The following is an 18432-nucleotide window of genomic DNA, read 5'->3' as shown; positions in this document are numbered from 1 at the left end:
AGACATATATTAAGAGAGAGAAAGAGAACAGGGAGAATGTTCCGCAAAGAACACAGTAATATGGGATATATAAGGCTTATCAAAATGAATTATATTTTTCATCTTGACATGCATATTACATTTATTACATTGTCACCATGATGGATTTTCTTTAATATAAGCACTCCAGACCCCAAATATAGCATTATAGTTATTGTAAATCAATGTGCTCCTACACAGGGTACACATACGGAACTATATTCTAGAAATCCTGTTTTTCAACCAAAGGAACAAATTTACGTTTTTGTCTCTAGGAGAAATATCCTTAAAACCACCCCCCCCCCCAGAATACAAATTATAGAGAATCAAGTGCAGTATTAACAGGAAAATAAGACTGCTCAAACACAATGTACACTGGTGCCACAGAAATACACAGGTAGGATAGCAATTCTTTTGTTAGAACAATGCAAGATAACAGGGGACTTGTTCTTCAGCCCAAGACTGTTCATAGCAAATCCTATGATCCTTTCCCATGCGAACTGCGTTCTTTCAGGACAAGCATCTCTCCTATCTCCCATTTAAAGCATTAGCTTTCTCTGGACAAGAATCCACAAAGTATTTCCATATTAACCAAATCTCTATGGAAAGGAGGCAGGGCTCAACATCTTCCCATTAGATTCTTTTCTTGATAGTAAATTTGTGAGGCTGGTTTCTATCTACAACAGCATACATGTACATTCTTATGGCAATCCGTCATTTCTGAAGGCATATTCCTTTGTTAAAATTCTGCATTCACTCTCAGAGCTACAGGCATTTATTTATCTCCTCTTCCCAGTGTGGGGAAACAAGCTAATACAAATCTCAGTATATCAGAAAGATGACAATAGATAACAGGGAAAACTATCCCATAATCCAATAGAAGTAGATAAAACTCAGTATACATCAAAGTAATTTCAGAAGCAATTTTTGTATCTCTAGAGCAAATACCACTTAAAAAATTCATGTTACTCTATAGGGTGAACCGAGGAAGTCACTAGGCTGGGAGTCAGCAGATTGCCTCCTAAGCAGTTTAGAATCATCTAGTAAATGAACTCGCTCTCGTTGTGCATTCTCCTGCCATTTTTCAGACTTACACCCTTTGAATACACGTTACAATAACCAAATTTCTCACAGCTTAGTCCTGCCCCTGCTGCCTTCAAGCCATAGAGCATCTCTCCTCTGGGGCCTCTTACACTTTTTCCCCTGTGTTTTTCAGCCTACATTAGATCCTTCTCTTACTGTACTTGGAACCTGGCCACTATTGCAGACCTATAAAATAAGGTGTCAAGAAAGTAATTTGTTTGCCCAGTGTCACAGAAAGTCAATAGGGCTTGAAGCAGGATTCAGGTATGTGGGAGAATAAAAGAACTCACTGGGCCATCCTGCCTGGCCAGGAACTGCTAATGATAAATTACTGAGACAGTGGAAGTTACACACCTCACTGCAGTGAGTCTGATTAAAACTGTTACTGAGTTCTATGAATTGAACCGTATTTGTGAGACAGGGAGGAGATGCCTAGATTCAGAAAAAAAAAAAAAAAAAAAACACCAAAAAAACATGTTTCCCACAACTCTGGAGAGCTTATTCCCCAAATCTCACCAGCTAGTGGCTTGTACAATGAGAGATGTGCGCACAGTGCTGCTTCCTAAACAGAGAATCTTACAAGAACCAGCATGTGCAGTGACAGGAAACATTTCCAGCGAGGGCGTCATGTAAGGGTAGAGATTAAGACTTCATTAAAAGCTCTCTCTGAGCTCCCTGCAGTGGCAGGTGAGGCCACACAGACCCCTCTGGCCATGCAGAATGGTGGGGGCTCCTTCCTATTCTGGAAATGATTCTCCCTTTCTTTTGATAAGATTTTTCTGAACTAGCAAATCCCAGAAAAATCCCAAACCAGCATGAAAACCAGTAAAATGGATGGAATGTTTTTCTCCTTTTATGCCTTTGATGAAATTTGACTTTTACTTTTTATTTTAAATTGATTTTAGAACTTTTCACTAAAGAAAGCATGATAGTCATGATTCCACAAGTCAGCATTTAGCAGGTAACCTAAAATTATCTAGGAGGTAGGAATGAGAACTAGATCTTGATGTAACTGACTATTGTAACATACAGTAAATCTAAAGACCCTTGTATTTTATTCATTGTAAAAACATGCAGGATATGGAGAGGTGTGAGTTTACATGTTTCTTGTTAAATATGATCCTTTATACCCTCAGTGCCACTCACTGCATCTTTCTCATCTCCTTGTTCTTCCTAGTAAAAGCACGCTAACTTGGTCGCTGTACACTAGTACCACTAATGCAAAACTCAGCTCCCTACTGCTTCCAAAATGTTGCCTTCAAACCGTACTTCTGCCTGTCACATTGAAGCCACCTAGCTAACCTGCATCAGTGTCACTCTGGAAGGTTGTCTGGAAAGCCAGCCTCCCAAACCGACACGTCACAAAAGTTAAGCATACCCTGATAAATCAGCCTTTGGCAAAGCTGGCTGCATTTTAAGATATTAAGTAACAGAATCCCAGCCTGGTTTGTGTTGAAAGGGACCTTAAAGCTCCTCCAGCTCCAACCCCTGCCACGGGCAGGGACCCCTTCCACTGGAGCAGCTTGCTCCAAGCCCGTGTCCAACCTGGCCTTGAGCACTGCCAGGGATGGGGCAGCCACAGCTTCTCTGGGCACCCTGTGCCAGCGCCTCAGCACCCTCACAGGGAAGAGCTTCTGCCTGAGAGCTCATCTCAGTCTCCCCTCGGGCAGGTTCAAGCCATTCCCCTTGGCTTGTCCCTACAGGCCCTTATCCAAAGTCTCTCTCCAGATGCTCAGAATCAAATGGATCCTGCCAGAACCCTCCCAGCATGTCAGGATGGCTATGCTGGTGACTTGGAATTCTCCTGGATAAGCCCGACCCGTGGCATTTCAGCAGAGTAAAGCCAGAAGAGCAGCTCCTTTGTGCATCTCTGCTGAGATGATACACTACTGCTTCTCCCATCATACAGATGGGGTGCCAAACTGCACACAATCTATGTGCAATAACATCCCCTCGCACACTCTTCTGGTCTGTGCACAGATACTGCTGGATAATCTTAGGCTCACCTTGTCTCAAATTTGTCATCTCGTTTCATAATAACCCTGCATCAAGGCAATGCCTCCACATGACTGTGCAGTACCTGGAGGAACACGATGCTGCTTTCCAAACATTCCTGTAACAAGAGCATGCTCCAACACTGCAAGTCCCATCATTTAACTTCAAGGGATTTAGGACAGACTTCTATTTTTAAAAAAGCAAGATATTTGAAAAAATTAACAACTGTGATGAGCCTTCTTCACCTTCACACAATCCCTGGGGTAAAACCAGACAAGCTGGAATTGCCACAAACCAGTCTATCTCTCTGCAAACACCTTTTCCTGATGCCATATGGTGTCAGAGACAGAGGCTGAGTCCAAAAATCTCTTCAGTTTAAACTCCTGTATGTACCAGTAAGAATTTTGCCTGAATAATGACTAACAGTGTAGAATGGCAGGAGGGACGAAGAGCTTTGCTTTGGGCCAGTAAAGATAAAAGCCCAGTTCTCTCCCACTTTTCAGCAAGATCTGAGGTCTCCCTGTTCAGCACAGAGCCTACACATCTTCCAGGCGTCATCTGCATGAGTTTAATATTGAAAATATATGTGTTTTTCCTTAAGGTGCTGAGACAGACCATCAGATGGAAGCTCCCCATGGGGTAAGAGACAGGCAGCAAACAGGGCAGATGCAGCAGCAGGGCAGAGAGGGGTCATCCAGGAACAGCAATAGTGGCAGCAGGAGCTGAGCGGTGGCCAAGCTGGAGAGACTATGGGAAGAAAAAAGGCTCCTATAGGGAACCCATTGATTTTTTTTTCTGTTGGAAAAGTATTGAAAATTATTGGGACAGGAAGGAAAAGCTGGAGGGAAGAACAAATGCCCTGCAAAGACACTGTCATCTGGAGATCACCTTGATTGCAAGTCATTCAGGAATTGTGAGGTATCCTACTTAAAGAGCTGTTCTTGTTGCATTTGCTGTTGTGAGCTGGCAAGGTGACCTTGGGATTTAAAGCACTCAGCTTCTCTTGGTGGGCTTTCCTCAAAGAGGAGAAGGGTATTTCCATGTCACTGCTCCAACCAACTGGGGCTCCCGTAACTGAGGGTCAAGATACTCTTCATCAAGGAATGTAGCAGTAGGGCAAGGGGTGATGGGTTTAAACTGAAACAGGAAAGTTCAGGTTAAATATAAGGCAGAAGCTCTTCCCTGGGAGGGTGCTGAGGCGCTGGCACAGGGTGCCCAGAGAAGCTGTGGCTGCCCCATCCCTGGCAGTGCTCAAGGCCAGGTTGGACACAGGGGCTTGGAGCAAGCTGCTCCAGTGGAAGGGGTCCCTGCCAGTGGCAGGGGTTGGAGCTGGATTATCTTAAGGTCCTTCCCAGCCCAAACCCTTCTACGATTCTGTGATTCTATAGAGAGGGTGAATACTCATCATGATATCTGCAAATGCTATTTACTGTTGGGAGGCAAAAGGACAATTTACTGCTTCAACAGCTGATTTCAAAAGCCAGGATAGATAACCCCTGTCAAACTGCCTCAGTTAGCAGGCAGGTTAAGAAGTAATCCTATTCTGCTACTTAAAAGTTGGAGTAGGCCTCCATAGAAGCCTTCAAGTATTAAACTCTATTAAGGCTTTTTTTTTTTCAAGAGGATGTCTTTTACCCATAACATTCCTGCATGAGCACGTGCACACTACTGCAGAGACCAGAACTTACCTCCAACACCTTGGCACCCTGGACCTGGCAGTGAAATATCTGGAGAAATCAGGAAGGCTTAATGGCAATTGTTCCTCATGGATATAATAAGGAAAATAAGAAAAGAATGGGCTTGTGACTTGACTCAGGCTGTGCTACAGAGGGAGGTGGTGCTAAAACCTGCAGTGATGTCAGACAAGCAAAGGGCTAACTGATTTAAAAAAAGAAAACCTGGAGGGATGTTTTTTTTACAGAATTAGATACAACATATTTTCCATCGTTGCCATTTCAAGTAAATGATTCAGCTGGTTTAATTAGGCTCCCAAAATACCAAGGGGGTGGGAAAAAAAAAAAGAGGTCACATTTCCAGCTCATCTCTTCTCTCTTATTTTCTGGTTGGAAACAACTCCTCAAACTTGTAAAAATCCAGATACTGCAGAAAGTGTTAAAAACTTCCTTTTCCCCATACACCTTAGACAAGGTACCTTGCTGTTTCTAGGTTGCTACAATGCTATTCTCTGCTATCCTGTCCTTCAAAGAGATGAACCACTGACAACTCTTACTGTCTCTTTAGGAGATACAACTACTCAGCACCTGAGAAAATTAGATCTTGACTCATGTCAATTCAGTATCAGAGAGAAGTGTTCACTGCTAGCCCTGACAGCCCCCGACAGCTATCTACCCATCTCACAGGTATGTTACAGAGGGACAGCAGCAACACATGCAGATGGCATCTGGCATGACCTACAGGGAAAAGAATTCACTCAGCCTGTCCCACTCACTCTGAGATGACAAAGAAAGGTTTCAATGATAAACCACATTTGTACCACTTCCATGTCAGTAATTGGGGGGGGGGGGGGAACTCTTTACTAAAGATGTTAAAGAAAGACAAACGGGGTTTAGCACATAGTTGTGTTTCAGAGCTGTTCCCTGTTCAGACTATAGCAGGCCAAGCGTCAAAAGAAGAAGTGACATTCCCATAGTGTCTAAGTTGAAATTTATTTCATATGACAGCGGTTACACAGCCACCATGCAATCCACCATGCACTCAATCTGCATCTAGTGAGGCTAAAGTATGACTTCACACTGCTTTACCCACAAAACTCTTCCAGCTACTTGGTTTACAAATATTAACTAAGATTAGTTTTACTGAACCCATGTGAAGAATGAACTGAGGACACAGACAAAAGAAGAAATGCTCTTTCCATTCCAGATCTCTAACCAGGAGACCATGCTTTCTGTCATAACAATTTCATACAAAAGATGTTTTCTCATCCTACCAGTCAGCCTAGTGATTTGATTCGACTCTTCTACTCACAAAGGAAAAAATATTTCTGAAGAGTAAATAAACATATGCCTTTTTGTCTGCCTGATGGAGTTATTAGAACAGACTTTATAAATTATTCTTAGAAAGAATGCTCTATCTGACAGTTAAAATAGAGGCAGTGTCAGAGACATTTCAGACAACGGATTTCTACCAAGCATTTGCAACGATCTCTGTCATTGTCATTTCTAGCTCCTCAATATTGTGCCCATAGGAATAGGTTCTTTTAAGAACCTAGAGGTCTCCAAGGGGGACATATCCATTGCAAGCAAGTTAAACTTACTGAATCCATTAACATCTTGACAGCTGGAAGAGAAAGCTTCTTCATTGTGAACAGCACTGAGTTTGGTACAGGTCTTGTCGGAAGTAGCCATGGGACCCATCTCCCTCTGCGTGCTGGTCTGAGTCTCCTTCTGCTTCTTGGCTAGCTTCCTTTAGGGTATTTTGAAGAGGGGAGAAATCAAGGTCAGTTTTCCCTCATTAACAACAAAGCAATGACAAAGTACTTTGAAAATCTTGATTATCCCACTTGGTCAGACATGCATTGTGACAAACTGCACAAGAGGAAAACCCACAACTTTGTCATAGAAGTTTTGTGGTGCACAGTAAATAGAGTGATACCAGTCTTTGATCTTAGCTGTCCCTCCCAGGGGCTTATCTTGCACAAACCTGCATCACCCCAGCAGTAGGAGTGCTAAAGTCACCCTTGAAGAGGGTGGCAGAGGTAAAGTCCTGGATGGGTGTCAGCCGCTCCAGGAGGAGCAGAGGGCATGGGATCAGAACCGCTCACTAGGAGGTAAATGGGACATCTGCATCCATCCCATGGAGGCACCTGGACCTGGGATCACCTCTGTGTGCTGCGGTGGGAAGTGTGACCTGAGCCTGTGGAAACTGGGAGCTGGAGCAGGAGCTCTGCCTACAGGACAGCAGCCTCTATGGAATTCTGACACGGACCCAAACTGCACTGAGGATTGACAGTCAGTGAAGTGTGGGGCAAAAGAAAATGTTGAAGATATTTTAGAAATGTCCAAACATGACTCTGTTCTGGGAAAAAAATGGGTCTTTTCTTATTTTGAGGAGCCATCAAAACCATTGGCAAAAGCAGGAGCACTGCCTGCTCTGAAAACACAACCAAAGCCAAGAGTGTCAGAGGCTCCTCTTATGCAAACACAGCTAATAACAGGAAAATGGAGAGAAGCAGGAAGAGTGAGCTGCTGAGCTTCCACTGACATTTGACTGCCCCGTGCTTCATTCATATCAGAAAACAGAACTCTTTAAAAATGAATGTGTGACATTCTGCAATCCGCACCTTGAGGAAACATCACACAAATCCCCAGCACCAGCAAAGCACTTTGCTTACACGACTTCCGTAGATAAGAAAATAAAACAAAATAAAAGTGAGAAAAAGAGATTTCTGTAAGAAGAAGCTTCAGTTTTCTTTTTCTTCCTCCAACTCAGAGAAAAAAAAAAAATCCTGACAACAAAATCATTTTGCAAAGAGGTTTTTCTTCACTAAATTTATATGCTCACGGAAAGTACTACCCATCGTTTAAACTGCAGGAGATGCTGATAAAGATGTTCCTTGCAACATATTCAACCAGGCTTGCTTTACTCAAAATACACGTCAGAGTGGCATTTCCAAGCAAGTTCAAGCACACAGTTGCACTCCAGCCCTTCTTGAGGCCAGTTACACTCATTTACAGAGAAGGGTCAAAGAGAACTGAAACCTTTGTGCCTGTGGGAAATCCCTATTTCAAAGCAAGCTGACCATCCAGAGAAGGGGAGCACAGCTCTATGGAGAAATGTCCAATGTTTGCTGCAAACTTCTGAACAAATACATCTGCTTCATCTGCTCAACCAGTTGAAGTTCAGCCTTTCACAGCTAAGTGGTTTCAACTCAAACCTGTAGCTACTCAAATGGGGCACATAATTACAGAGTGCATATTTAGATCTCGCTAAATCTCCATGGTGTATCCACTTCTGCAGATGAAGATGCAAACAGGGGGACCATCCTTGAGTGATGAAGCAAAAAGCTTGCATTTAATGATGTTAAAAGCTTTGCTTCCAGTGTTCAGCAATGTTTTAGCACAGCCAGATTTATTAAGTACGAGCTGCAGACATGGGAGCCCCTTTTTTTTGTGCTGTGGTAACAACAATAGTCTTGAAGTGTATTAACCCTGCTGTGTGGTTACTTTAATCCTTTAGATTTGCTAGTCATACATGCCTATGTGACTTCTTTGGCAACAGGAATTAAAATCTCTCAGTGGGAAACACTAATCCAAAATGCACAAGTCCTTAATAACAAACACTCTGGACTGCTGGGGTGAGCCATTACAGACAGCCATGACTGCTGGTTAAAAACGGTGAGTCAAAAAGGGTGAATTACTTATTAAATCCAGATAAAATTGTTTGTGGCAATAATTATCTCTAAGTCCCATTGCCTGGTATCTTCTCAGAAATGCCAACAAGCTACAAAAAAGCTGGAATTGGCAAACTCTTTTTCTCTTTCAGTGAACGAACAATAACATTTCTGCATGTGCTAGGCAGGACAAAATAACCCCAAACCCAAGCCCATTAGTCCCCACAGGCCTGCTTACAAAAGCCCTATGCAAAGCAGTTCTACCTGGTCCTGTAGAAGACAGAGAGGCCCCTAAAACATTGGCTTGAATGCCTAAAAAGAAAAGGTGACATGAGTTTCAAGTTCTCACGCTAACTCGCACACACAAACCGGCCGCCTCTGCGCAGGGGGGACCAGCTCCCGCTCACCCGCGCTCAGAGAGAAGCCGCACAGAAAATCCTGCTGCGTCTGAAAAGGCTGCTGCGCTCGTTCCGCAGCACGTTATCAGTTTCCACCTTTCTCCTTCGCTATTCCAGGAATTTAAAAACTCTTCATCTAAATTTAGAGGGAAGAGGCAGACAGATCTCTTTTGAGGATTTCAGCGCTAAGCTTGCCAGACACATCAAGGGGCTCTTGGTTTCTAAATGTGCCTTTTCTGCCTCTGTTATGTGTCTGGATGGAGTGGCAGCACAGGACTAAGCTTATTTGGGCCTTACCATCATTATAATTCATAGAAAGGATTATAAAATCAAATGACTAGCACTTTCTACAATGTTAGGGATGTGACTTAAACCCACAGCTAGGTAGAGGTTTATTTCACAGCATGTCAAAATGCCTTTGAATTGGAAAAGCATTTATCTAGAAATTCCGTTTCCCAAAATAGGGCACTTCAAGAGATCTTTGTGACTCACTGACCAGCTGCATTGGTGCCACAGCTCCTGCTCTCCTGACTGACCAGCCTCCCCCAGACACAACTGCAGACCTGGATGAAACTGCAATCACTGCATGCGTGTCAATCAGTGCATGGGTGTCAGCCACGGGTGGGCTGCAGGCTGCCACCAGCATGCACCCAGCACACTCTGACACCAGGCACAGAGACATTCCCATCTCATGCATTATGCAGCTGAAAAGGGCAAGAAATAAAGGACCAAGCAGATATTTGGAAGAAGAGTCTGATACAATTAACACAGGGTGAAATGGCAAACTCAATAAGGTGATATTAATGGCTGATTTACATTTAAGTGTAAGGAACATGTGACAAGAAGAAAATGGGAATCCAGGGATGGGGTTTACTGGGTTACCCTTTTTAGTTCCACAGGGTTTGTAAATGAAGGCACTATACACACACAGGAGGGATGAGACAGAAAGATCCTTAAAGCAGAATAAAACTGTGAAGCCAGCTGTATCATCAGGCAGTTGATGCTGACCCAGCTGAAGCACAGATAGAAGTTACTGGCACTGAACCTCAACTAAGTGTGAATTCGGTAAAAACAAGATAAAGATGGAGATTCGATTCAGCTATTTTTGAAACTTCTCCTATATGATCAGGTCCCCATTTTGCAGAGTTTTGGATAAATGTTAGGGATTACTTTTCTAAAGCAGCTTCAAACTCTTTATATCAGTTTTACATGCATGAATGTTAAATCTGTATCAGCCACTCCTAAAGAGCTCCTCTACATGTACGTTGACAGATTTAATTTTAGATGTCTCACAGGGCTGGATTATATATACTATAATGTGGATTTGCATGCACAGGTAATTGAGACATTAGGTATAGATCACCTAAGTTAAACATGAAATTTCCTCCTACAGAGAAGAATTGCATGTTGCCCTCATTTTCTATAAGCAATCTGAGAAAGCTACAGAACACAATTCCTTTTAGATATTTGTGTGCAGAAGCCTGCTAGGAGTATACATATTATTTATGATGAAATCTGCACAAATTTCAGGCAGGCAGCGACCAGCCGCGCAAACACCCAGCACTGGTTAAATAGCAGTTCTCTGTCCCCTAAACCTGTAGCAGAACACAAACTCAATTTGAAACAACAGTTTCATGCTGGTGTGAAAATAAGGGAGGGATTATACATGGCACTAGGGTCTGCAAGCCACACGCAATCCTCCTGCTCTGGCTGAGAATCCCTAAGGCCTCTGCTGCAATACTGCACATCAAATAAGATATGTGCCAAGGGGACATGAACAAGAAAGGTAAATCTAGAAACCATGACCTACAAGCAAAGGCCAAAGGAAATATGGATCTTTAATGCAGAGAAAAGAAAACCAAACAGAGCTGATAGGTCTTCAAACATATGAAAAGACTCCACATGGGGAAGCTGTTCTGCCTGCCTACAGGGGCTAAGCCATGGATGTGCAATTCATTTAAAACTCTGTGCACTGGAGGCTGCCCATCTCCAGCTGACCATGCAGGCAGACTGAGCAATGTTGGCAACTGAAGGATTTTATACAGAGAGCAAGAGGAAGGAGAGTTAAAGCAGTGCAGCCTTCTGGCAGCCTGACATGTGGGTATCTCCTGCCCACGCTTTGATGGTCCTGATTGAAACTGCAGCTCATCCCAGGCTGCCTTTGTGCAGACTGTAAAGAAGGGCAGGGACACCTTCCATTAGAGCAGGTTGCTGCAACCTCTGTGTCCAACCTGGCCTTGAGCACTGCCAGGGATGGGGCAGCCACAGCTTCTCTGGGCACCCTGTGCCAGCGCCTCAGCACGCTCACAGGGAAGAGCTTCTGCCTAAGAGCTCATCTCAGTCTCCCCTCAGGCAGGTTCAAGCCATTCCCCTTGGCCTGTCCCTACAGGCCTTTGTCCAAAGCCCCTCTCCAGGTTTCCTGTAGCCCCTTTAGGCACTGGAGCTGCTCTCAGGTCTCCCCTTCAGGAGCCTTCTCTTCCTCAGGCTGATCCAGCCCAGCTCTCTCAGCCTGTCTTCAAATACTCTCTAGCCTAAGCACACTGGCAGCTTACTGCTTCTTATAGCCACTCTAATGGGAAAATCCTCCACTCACAGGCACATATAATGACAACTTTACTTGCACTATTTTAGCAGCTGCCATGGTGAAGCCAAACTCAGTGCAGGTCATTGCAGGAGCAGAGGGAATTCCCTAGAGCAAAGGTGAGGCAAAGAGTGAGGAGCAGCTGTGCCACTTTTTACTTACAAAGCAACTACCTGACACAAGGAAGGGATCTAATGTAGATATAAGATTCTGTCAGTATTTTATACTCTGTGCATACAAATGCAGGGTCTTGAAAAACATAGGGCTGCACTCCTGAAGCTTTACTTATCATTTACTTATAACTACATAAACCTTAGATAAGAAAGACACATGTAAGAGCCATACAGACTAAGCAGATGCTGGTACAGCCAGCAAACACTGCCCTCTGCAAAGTGAAGGCTTGCAACCACCACACATACATGTTCTAAATAAATCTCACTTTCTGGTGTTTAATTATACTTTCTTTTAGTTGCTTTCACTAGACTGGCAGAACTGGTGATTCATGGTTCTGGTTTTCCAGCATCTAATGAGAAACCCAGTTTCTTCTTAACATTCTGATTTAGCAAGCTGACCTGTGCAGGCAGATCCCCCATCCGTGGAAATATATGGAGATATTTATGTATGTCTGTGGTTATACAGAGTTTTGCCTATAAATAACCAATGTTTTATTTCTTTTCAAATGGCCCACAAAGGGTGGAAATAAATTCAGCACAAACTCTGTTATTTCAGAAATGGCAAGCATAAATTTAGCTTAATACCTCTGACAGAACCTCTCCTGTAGAAAGAAACTCCTGGCTGACACCACCACCGCAACTAAAAATGGTCTGGAACTCTGATGGGAGTTAAAGGGGCTTCCTGCACTGCAATGGGCTTGTACTCTGGCCAGCTCAGGGAAAAGGGAAACAACATACTGGCCATTGAGTGACCTTTCCTTATAAATAACACTACACTGAGCGCCTGTAGCATGTACACAAAGCCATGTATTTGCAGAAATACTTCTCTGGCCTGATAACACCCTTGATTCCATTTCATTCCACAAACATTATGCAGCCCAGCGGAAAAAAAAAACCAAACTAAACCAACATTTCCATTCACAACAGCATTTCCATTCCTTTTCCTGGTGAGGAAATAATAAAGCCTTGATATGGGTTGCTGCAGTCGAAAACACTGCTCAGAAGAGGCATTTGTAATTTAATATAAATCCTCCTTCAAAGCAGATGAACTGCTGTCCGTGGCTCCAGCCAGGAAAAGAAACAGCAGCTTCCACCCATGGATGGGCTGCTGTCTTATACTGCACATGGTAGCTCATAACACATTAAACTGCAGCGCAAGGTGAAAGAGCTAGTAACTTTGTACAAACCTTTGATGACATGTGTATGGGTGTAAATACAGAGTAACGCCTTTGAAAGGGTTCACACATTGCCCTGGCAACAGCAATGTGCCGAGTGCACTGAGACAGGAACTTCAAATTCCACATCCCATCACAAACTGAGTTCTGACCTCAAATCATAAGCAACTAGCTTCTAATGATGGGTAAATGGAAGTACACAAAACTGTGTCAATCCTGCACAATGACTTAATTAGTAACAGAGGCCTTCTGGGTTTGTATTTCCACTTGAAGCGTGGCCTTCTCTTTCAACCATAATATCCCTTCCTATATGTTGTAGGAAGTTTTTAATGAAGTACTGCTATACAGAACCCCCATAATAACTATTTACCCATAACTATGTATGCACATAATAGCTAAAAGAGCTGCTCTTATAAATCAGTATTTTTGGTTGGTCTCACCCAAGCTGCAGGTCCTCAACCATCTTACAGAATCAGGCTTTGTGGTCCTGCATTGTATCAGAACAAAGGACAGGCTGAAGGCAGAACTTCAGTCTAGAGATTATCACAACGCTTATAGCCTCTCTCTGTAAAAACCAGTGACTCCTGATGTAAGGCTCTGTGACTTTAGCAGGCTTATCATTAAGACCTCTTTAGAAGAGTTTGGGTTGGAGATTTTGGTCCCTAACAAGACAAAATGCCAGATGACAAAGGGCTGAGCATTATCTGAAAGCAGATAAGAATTACCCCAAGAAGCACAACTTCAAAGTCCAGAAATTGAAACTAAAACTACAGTGATGTAGTCCATGTGGTCTTATTTAAATGTCTGCCAGCAGATCCATTCAAGAACCTACTGGCAACTCATTCAACTGAATTTGGCTTCAGGACTAAAACATGCATACAAGGTCATAACACCAAAACCAATTCCATTGGCAATACATATACATTCTGCTGCTCTTATTTTGACAGCTTTTCAAGTAAACTTAAATCAAACCTCTTGCTCATAGGAGGCTACTGCAATTTCTATCAGCTTTGGCTAAGAATTACACAGTCCTTTGCAATTTCAGATTTTCATCTGCAATCATAATGAAATGTCCAATTTCATGTGAAACTTGAAAGATGACACTCAATAAAACTTCATCATGTTCTCCTTCATGGATTCTTCTGCTTTCTTCTCTCACTACTGGAGCATCCCAAATACCCTGGCTATTGTTAAGGGAAAAAGAAACCACAGAGCTTGGTTTTCCCAGATCAGGGAACAAGCAAATTGTCAATCTGAAACCAAATGCTGACATGCATAGCATCATAGAATCATAGAATAGTTTGGGTTGGAGAGGACCTTAAGGTCATCTAGTTCCAACCCCGCTGCCATAGGCAGGAACACCTCACACTAAACCATGTCACCCAAGGCACAGCCTGATGATGGAAGTATTTACTGTGTGATGACTACTTATGTGTTACCTCCACCACAAAAACACTACAGCTAGCAGAGCTCATGCTTGATGCAGCACTTGGGACACCACAAGCACAGAGCTAAGAATGAGCTCTCTGCAAACAATGTTGGGTGCAGTACTAGGGAGATGCAGCTATATGATTTTTGCATCCTGAGCTCAAATCTCCATCGAGTGCTTCAATGGGCTGCTATGAAGACATAAGCTTGCCTGATGATACCTCTGGCTTGTCTCTGCTATGATATACTGCATGGTGTACACCTGCCTTATTAAATCTTATTAAACCACTTGCTTCTGCTACTGCTGAAGCTCACTGCAACCTTGGGTGACCTCCAGAGGTTTGGGTGACCTCCAGAAGTTTGTCTCTTCACTTTTCCTGAGTCATTCTCCAGTTCCCTGAGAATAAAGTTCTAGTGTATTGATCCACCAAAGCCATTACAAGATAGCAAAGAGACCGTTTAATAATACCCTTAGTTCTCAAGCACAGTAATTCTCAGCTGTTTAAAGCAATGCTGTTGTGCAGCTGTTCAAAAGGGGTCACACAGGGCTCAGAAGTTGATTCATCTTTTTAAATACACACATCTCAAAGTAAAATAAAGCAGGGAACATCCTGACCGCACACTGCTGTTGAAAGAACACAAAATTATCATGGAAAACTGAGCTCTGCATTTTTCAGGCAATGGTGCTGACTGGTGAGGAAACCAAACCAGTAGATCATTGCAGAGGGCACTTTCCTGATGTTCACGAGAAACATGCAGAAGAGAAAAGGTTGTAGCAAGAAATGCAACCAGCTAGGAGCACCTATGTTAAGAATGTTTCCTACTTTAACACTTAGTTAAACTTCTCTTGGAATCTGACTACTCAAGGTCAAATTCCATTCTTGGTGAACCAGTGAGAAGTCTAGAGGAAATGGAGTTACTCTGCATCTACAACTGGATAAAGTCAACGCACATCATGGTGTCTTCACACTCCTTACACAGTTAGTAAGTGGGGAAGGTTCTTCTTTCAACTATTTTCTGATGGGTCATTGAGAAGCAAAATTACTCCAACAGATGGCACAAAGGGATCCTCACACTTAACTCCTTTGCCCTGCTCTTTGTATGCAAATCAACTCATGGAAAAGAAGTTGACTTCCACTAAAATTATTTAGTGCCTTATTTAATGCATTCATTCACTGACCTGCAAGCACCTTCCAGATGTGTCCACAGGACAAAGTCACGAGATCAAGACAAAGACAAACTGTAGGAACAGGCAAAGGAGGAGGTTGCCAGGGGTAGTGGAGGGCTAGAACAGCAGACGTGGCCCTTTGGCAACTCTGTTGATGTCAGAGCCCTGGGAGGTCTGGCAGGCTGCTGCTTTGGGGGCAAAGGTTTAGGTCAGTGATACAGCCGCTGCTTCTGCAAGATGGAGAGGGGAGACCTGCTTCTCTCAGCAGGAACAGTTGCTTTCTCTATGCCTCCCAACTCTTTTGGCGACAGCAAAGGCATCCAACACCGTTCTCCAGGGCTCTTTCCTCAGATCACTGATCCAGTCCTCTCCTCCTCCTGATCCTCAGACAGCTATTATCCTGGCACAAACAGCTTGGCCCTGATTACTTTCCAGCCCCTCAATCTTTAGAGAACAGATGGCTCTGGAAGAACTGATGTGTAAAGCTTTTTCATGCACCTTAACAACTGCCTTAATTATGCAGCATTGTCATTAGGACTGGACAGGTGATTTGGGTCTGAATAGCTGAACCGCTTCATCATCCACATCTAAGCTGGAATTTGTAATCTGGAAACTCCAGGAGTAGGGACATTTGCTGAGCTAATGGCAAGTCCTGTGTGTCTGAAACCTTTACATTTTAAAAGAGCTTATATCCATGGCTGAGAAATTCCTAACAGAGACTTTCTGGTGGGCATTTCCCTGCAGCCTGGCTAAATACAGAGGAGAATGACAAAAAGGTGTAGTTGGGACACTGTATTTGTCCATTAGCATTTGAAGAACTATCAACCATAACTGACATATCTGTGGACATTTATGTGTTTGCAGGCACAGTTACAGGTGCAATGGTAAAACAGGGAAAATGTAAGTGTGAAACTGAGAAAATAAAACACAGGCTGCTGGACAGACAAGGATAAATGGAGTGGGAAAAAAAAAAGAAGAATACAACAGAGCACAGAATTACCCCAGCCAAGTACTTACAAGTAGTAGGAGTAGGAATACGCATTTCTTCTAAATATCGTCAGCCAGTCAGATGAACAAAGTATCCAAAAGGAGAAATAGAAGAAAAACACAGAATTAGATTTATATGAACTCCGGGATCATTCCTTTCAATCTACAAAGAATTTGTGTTGCCTCTTGTACTGAGCTACTATTTCCCTACTCTTTTGTCAGCAGGTTTTACGTGGGTGAGGAACGGATACTGAAGTGGAGGCAGGGAAACGCAGGCTGTGTTTCCACTTCTGCTATTGACCTTTGTCACCACAAGTAAATCCCCTCACCTCTTTAACTTTGCCATGTCAGTAACACAGATCATGAGACTTACGTTTGCCTCCAAAGTGCTTTGACAATTTTGGAGTGGGAAGAAATATGTACGAGCTATTAATATAAATAACAAGAAACAGGAAAGTGACATGCAAGAACACCAGATTTCTGGAATACTTAGACAATGAACAAATTGTGTAATGATAAATCAAGCTTCATCCAACTCTAAAATGCAAATAGTTCATTAACAATTCAAGCTTCTCTACATATTTATAGATGAGCACTGGGTATGCATTAGCTTTTGCGTCACTGTGATTAAGCCTTTTCTATTACAGGTTTTCAACAATGCACTTCAGAACATTCTGATATGGTTTTGAGCAGCGCCACAAAATGAGCCTTAGCAATCAGTTAGAACCTAAGAGGTGATGTCTTCCCTCTTATAGCTGGAAAAGGGCTTCTCTGAAAAGGCTAGGTCACAACAGATCTAGCACATGTTATCAGATTCAGAGCTGAGAAAGCAGCAGCAACGGTCAAGACAGGGGAAACAATACTGAAACACAAGCTTCAACCAATTGCACAGCTTTAAAATCCCATCCTTGAAGACACTACAGATACCTGAAAGTACAAATGCAGGGTTCAAGTGTTCAGTTTATGGATGCTCTGCACACAGCTTCCATAAGCACACATGGAATCCAGATTCAGCACTATTACTCTGTGCACAATCGCCCTCCTTGCTATGCACACACTGGGTAAAGGATGGTGACCTAAGAGACGTTCAAGAGGATTACTCCAAAATAACACATTTTGCCTGGTGATGACCCCTACTACAAACCTGAAATTCTGACCAGATTCCTGCTATGTACCAAGTTATTTAAATGACACCAAGTCCAAGGTCCACCTGAATGTATGTTTAACATAATGTTATTATCTCCTGACACCCATGCCATAGCAATGCATCAGGTAAGGTGCAGCGCTTGCCACTTGAGCTTCACTCACTGGGAAATTCCAAGCTCCTCTGAACCTCTAAACAAAGGGAAAAATCAACAGGATGTGGAAAAGGAAGTGGCCACACAGCTGAAGCCTCTACATCCCCCAACTGATCCCATCAAACCAACCCCTCTGGTAGCCAATACAAGGTTTCATTCACAGCTATCAACTATAATTACTCTGTTGAACATCTTGCTGTACTTTCTGCTTGCCTCATGTCCTGGCCAGCAGACACATGTGATCACACACTCTTAGTTCTCATTAAAAAGCTGTGTAATCCCTCAAGGCTGCAGAGGAAAGCTCAGGAAGATTTATTGCAGAAGGACAGAAAATAAAGGAAGACAAACAAAAGGAGGATTATATTTTGGAATTGGACAGGATATTTTGGCCCAAATTCTCCCCCAAAATGCAACCTAAAATAAGGAATTCCTAAGGAATATTTCAAAACTAACGGCTAAAATTGTGAGAGTTACGGATCACTAAAAACATGCCCTGAACTTAAAATGTATCACACAAATTGCAAACCTGCCTGTCATCCACCTGAAATATGGACACAGAAGGGACATGGATCACTGAATGTGCAAATGCCCCTTTTGTTAACTCTATCCTACAGCTTGGGTATGTTCTGCTCAAGAGGCTTTGGGGTTTTATTTAATGAGTTTAAGGTAACAACCTAAATCCTAATGCAGAATAAGGAGCTGGATTTTCATAGAAGGAACTAATCCTAGACCCTACATAGCCCCAAATCTCCTTTTTTGCTACCAACAGCAGTTTAAA

The 18432-nt window shown here is 43.0% G+C and overlaps 1 protein-coding gene across 1 annotated transcript in view; it reads right to left on the bottom strand.

Annotated features, from left to right (window-relative positions):
- Positions 1-18432, bottom strand: part of PTPRT (protein tyrosine phosphatase receptor type T) — a 475914-nt gene that overhangs the window by 49048 nt on the left and 408434 nt on the right. Inside the window, exons 15-16 of the mRNA XM_065691506.1 lie at positions 16387-16416; positions 6371-6519 (exon numbers count right to left, since the gene is read on the bottom strand). Coding sequence (XP_065547578.1) covers positions 6371-6519; positions 16387-16416 — 179 coding nt within the window. The remainder of the gene's footprint in view (positions 1-6370; positions 6520-16386; positions 16417-18432) is intronic.

Source organism: Lathamus discolor, chromosome 11, assembly GCF_037157495.1.
Source record: "Lathamus discolor isolate bLatDis1 chromosome 11, bLatDis1.hap1, whole genome shotgun sequence".
NCBI lineage: Eukaryota > Metazoa > Chordata > Aves > Psittaciformes > Psittacidae > Lathamus > Lathamus discolor.
Note: the sequence above shows the minus strand (reverse complement) of the source record. Positions and strands in the feature narration are given on the sequence as shown.